Here is a 5,427-nt window from a genome sequence, read left to right as displayed (position 1 = left end):
GTATAGTATACGATTATAGCATATCATAACATAGCACATCACTCCGACACCAGCCGACTGTAACAAACACAAGGCAGGGTATAGTATACGATTATAGCATATCATAACATAGCACATCGCTCCGACACCAGCCGACTGTAACAAACACAAGGCAGGGTATAGTATACGATTATAGCATATCATAACATAGCACATCACTCCGACACCAGCCGACTGTAACAAACACAAGGCAGGGTATACTATACTTATTATAGCATATCATAACATAGCACATCGCTCCGACACCAGCCGACTGTAACAAACACAAGGCAGGGTATACTATACTTATTATAGCATATCATAACATAGCACATCGCTCCGACACCAGCCGACTGTCGCAAACACAAGACAGGGTATACTATACTTATTATGGCATATCATAACATAGCACATCGCTCCGACACCAGCCGACTGTCGCAAACACAAGGCAGGGTATACTATACTTATTATAGCATATCATAACATAGCACATCACTCCGACACCAGCCGACTGTCGCAAACACAAGGCAGGGTATAGTATACGATTATAGCATATCATAACATAGCACATCACTCCGACACCAGCCGACTGTAACAAACACAAGGCAGGGTATACTATACGATTATAGCATATCATAACATAGCACATCACTCCGACACCAGCCGACTGTAACAAACACAAGGCAGGGTATAGTATACGATTATAGCATATCATAACATAGCACATCACTCCGACACCAGCCGACTGTAACAAACACAAGGCAGGGTATAGTATACGATTATAGCATATCATAACATAGCACATCGCTCCGACACCAGCCGACTGTAACAAACACAAGGCAGGGTATAGTATACGATTATAGCATATCATAACATAGCACATCGCTCCGACACCAGCCGACTGTAACAAACACAAGGCAGGGTATAGTATACGATTATAGCATATCATAACATAGCACATCGCTCCGACACCAGCCGACTGTAACAAACACAAGGCAGGGTATAGTATACGATTATAGCATATCATAACATAGCACATCGCTCCGACACCAGCCGACTGTAACAAACACAAGGCAGGGTATAGTATACGATTATAGCATATCATAACATAGCACATCGCTCCGACACCAGCCGACTGTAACAAACACAAGGCAGGGTATAGTATACGATTATAGCATATCATAACATAGCACATCGCTCCGACACCAGCCGACTGTAACAAACACAAGGCAGGGTATAGTATACGATTATAGCATATCATAACATAGCACATCGCTCCGACACCAGCCGACTGTAACAAACACAAGGCAGGGTATAGTATACGATTATAGCATATCATAACATAGCACATCGCTCCGACACCAGCCGACTGTAACAAACACAAGGCAGGGTATAGTATACGATTATAGCATATCATAACATAGCACATCGCTCCGACACCAGCCGACTGTAACAAACACAAGGCAGGGTATAGTATACGATTATAGCATATCATAACATAGCACATCGCTCCGACACCAGCCGACTGTAACAAACACAAGGCAGGGTATAGTATACGATTATAGCATATCATAACATAGCACATCGCTCCGACACCAGCCGACTGTAACAAACACAAGGCAGGGTATAGTATACGATTATAGCATATCATAACATAGCACATCGCTCCGACACCAGCCGACTGTAACAAACACAAGGCAGGGTATAGTATACGATTATAGCATATCATAACATAGCACATCGCTCCGACACCAGCCGACTGTAACAAACACAAGGCAGGGTATAGTATACGATTATAGCATATCATAACATAGCACATCGCTCCGACACCAGCCGACTGTAACAAACACAAGGCAGGGTATAGTATACGATTATAGCATATCATAACATAGCACATCGCTCCGACACCAGCCGACTGTAACAAACACAAGGCAGGGTATAGTATACGATTATAGCATATCATAACATAGCACATCGCTCCGACACCAGCCGACTGTAACAAACACAAGGCAGGGTATAGTATACGATTATAGCATATCATAACATAGCACATCGCTCCGACACCAGCCGACTGTAACAAACACAAGGCAGGGTATAGTATACGATTATAGCATATCATAACATAGCACATCGCTCCGACACCAGCCGACTGTAACAAACACAAGGCAGGGTATAGTATACGATTATAGCATATCATAACATAGCACATCGCTCCGACACCAGCCGACTGTAACAAACACAAGGCAGGGTATAGTATACGATTATAGCATATCATAACATAGCACATCGCTCCGACACCAGCCGACTGTAACAAACACAAGGCAGGGTATAGTATACGATTATAGCATATCATAACATAGCACATCGCTCCGACACCAGCCGACTGTAACAAACACAAGGCAGGGTATAGTATACGATTATAGCATATCATAACATAGCACATCGCTCCGACACCAGCCGACTGTAACAAACACAAGGCAGGGTATAGTATACGATTATAGCATATCATAACATAGCACATCGCTCCGACACCAGCCGACTGTAACAAACACAAGGCAGGGTATAGTATACGATTATAGCATATCATAACATAGCACATCGCTCCGACACCAGCCGACTGTAACAAACACAAGGCAGGGTATAGTATACGATTATAGCATATCATAACATAGCACATCGCTCCGACACCAGCCGACTGTAACAAACACAAGGCAGGGTATAGTATACGATTATAGCATATCATAACATAGCACATCGCTCCGACACCAGCCGACTGTAACAAACACAAGGCAGGGTATAGTATACGATTATAGCATATCATAACATAGCACATCGCTCCGACACCAGCCGACTGTAACAAACACAAGGCAGGGTATAGTATACGATTATAGCATATCATAACATAGCACATCGCTCCGACACCAGCCGACTGTAACAAACACAAGGCAGGGTATAGTATACGATTATAGCATATCATAACATAGCACATCGCTCCGACACCAGCCGACTGTAACAAACACAAGGCAGGGTATAGTATACGATTATAGCATATCATAACATAGCACATCGCTCCGACACCAGCCGACTGTAACAAACACAAGGCAGGGTATAGTATACGATTATAGCATATCATAACATAGCACATCGCTCCGACACCAGCCGACTGTAACAAACACAAGGCAGGGTATAGTATACGATTATAGCATATCATAACATAGCACATCGCTCCGACACCAGCCGACTGTAACAAACACAAGGCAGGGTATAGTATACGATTATAGCATATCATAACATAGCACATCGCTCCGACACCAGCCGACTGTAACAAACACAAGGCAGGGTATAGTATACGATTATAGCATATCATAACATAGCACATCGCTCCGACACCAGCCGACTGTAACAAACACAAGGCAGGGTATAGTATACGATTATAGCATATCATAACATAGCACATCGCTCCGACACCAGCCGACTGTAACAAACACAAGGCAGGGTATAGTATACGATTATAGCATATCATAACATAGCACATCGCTCCGACACCAGCCGACTGTAACAAACACAAGGCAGGGTATAGTATACGATTATAGCATATCATAACATAGCACATCGCTCCGACACCAGCCGACTGTAACAAACACAAGGCAGGGTATAGTATACGATTATAGCATATCATAACATAGCACATCGCTCCGACACCAGCCGACTGTAACAAACACAAGGCAGGGTATAGTATACGATTATAGCATATCATAACATAGCACATCGCTCCGACACCAGCCGACTGTAACAAACACAAGGCAGGGTATAGTATACGATTATAGCATATCATAACATAGCACATCGCTCCGACACCAGCCGACTGTAACAAACACAAGGCAGGGTATAGTATACGATTATAGCATATCATAACATAGCACATCGCTCCGACACCAGCCGACTGTAACAAACACAAGGCAGGGTATAGTATACGATTATAGCATATCATAACATATAGGATAGCATATAGCATAGAATAGCATAAACATAGCATAGCACAGCGCATATCATAGCATAGCATATAGCATATAGCATAGCGCATGGCATATGGCATGGCATAGCATAGCATAGCATATAGCATAAAATAGCATAGCATAGCACAGCACAGCACAGCATAGAATAGCATAAACATAGCATAGCACAGCACAGCATAGAATAGCATAAGCATAGCATAGCATAGCGCATATCATAGCATAGCATATAGCATATAGCATAGCGCATGGCATGGCATGGCATGGCATAGCATAGCATAGCATATAGCATAAAATAGCATAGCATATCATATAGCATAGCATAGCGTGGCATAGCATAGCATAGCATAACATAGCATAACATAGCGCAGCGTAGCGTGGCATAGCGTGGCATAGTATATCAAAGCATAGCATAGCATAGCACATCACTCCCACACCAGCCGACTGTCACAAAGAGAAGTTATGGTATAGTATATAATAATAGCATACCATAGCACAGCACAGCACAGCGTAGCGCAGCGCAGCGCAGCGCAGCACAGCATAGCACAGCACAGCATAGCACAGCACAGCACAGTATTAATGTATTGAAATGCAGTGCAGTGCAGTAATATTATAAAAAAAAAAAAAAAAAAAAAAAAAAAATGAATGAATGAATGAATAAATAACTCACAAAGCCAGTCCACTCGTGTATTCTTGGGGTGCATCACGTCAATGATGTCATTGCTGTTAAGACTGTCGTTAGAAAAGCGGACCGGGATTCTGTCCCTTTGAGTCGCCGACATTATGGCGGATTATTGATATCTCCGAGCTACTTGCTTTGTCTGATTAATATTTCCTCTGTAAATAATAAAACAAGCAAATATAACAAGTAAGCATGTATATAAAACCTGTCCCTACGGTCTAAAGGCCGCGAAAAAAGAAAGAAAAAAAGTTTGTTTTGTTTAACGACACCACTAGAGCACATTGATTTATTAATCATCGGCTATTGGATGTCAAACATTTGGTAATTTTAATATATAGGTTTTGGTAATTTTAATATATAGGTTTAGAGAGGAAACCCGCTACATTTTTTCCATTAGTAGCAAGGCATCTTTTATATGCACCATCCCACAGACAGGATAGCACATACCACGGCCTTTGATATACCAGTCGTGGTGCACTGACTGGTACGAGAAATAGCCCAATGGGTTCACCGACGGGGATCGATCCCAAACCGCGCATAAAGCGAGCGCTTTACCACTGGGCTACGTCCCGCCCCTCAGCCCGTAAAAATGGACACTAAGATTAGTTATTCTACAAACCTACAACACATTTGGATAAGGTTATAACAGAGAGAAGGTAAAGTCTGTGAAGTTTAAAGAGAGAAATACCGTCTAAAATTACTAGAGCTTGTCTC

At 42.5% G+C, this 5,427-nt stretch overlaps 1 protein-coding gene across 1 annotated transcript in view; it reads right to left on the bottom strand.

Moving 5' to 3' along the window:
* LOC121389788 overlaps window positions 1-4,813 on the bottom strand; it is a 12,350-nt gene extending 7,537 nt beyond the window's left edge. The window contains exon 1 of the mRNA XM_041521438.1: window positions 4,702-4,813. Within this exon, the coding sequence (XP_041377372.1) occupies window positions 4,702-4,813 (112 nt within the window). The remainder of the gene's footprint in view (window positions 1-4,701) is intronic.
* Window positions 4,814-5,427: the final 614 nt, after the last annotated feature.

This window comes from Gigantopelta aegis, chromosome 15 (genome assembly GCF_016097555.1).
Source record: "Gigantopelta aegis isolate Gae_Host chromosome 15, Gae_host_genome, whole genome shotgun sequence".
In the NCBI taxonomy this organism is placed as follows: domain Eukaryota; kingdom Metazoa; phylum Mollusca; class Gastropoda; order Neomphalida; family Peltospiridae; genus Gigantopelta; species Gigantopelta aegis.
Note: the sequence above shows the minus strand (reverse complement) of the source record. Positions and strands in the feature narration are given on the sequence as shown.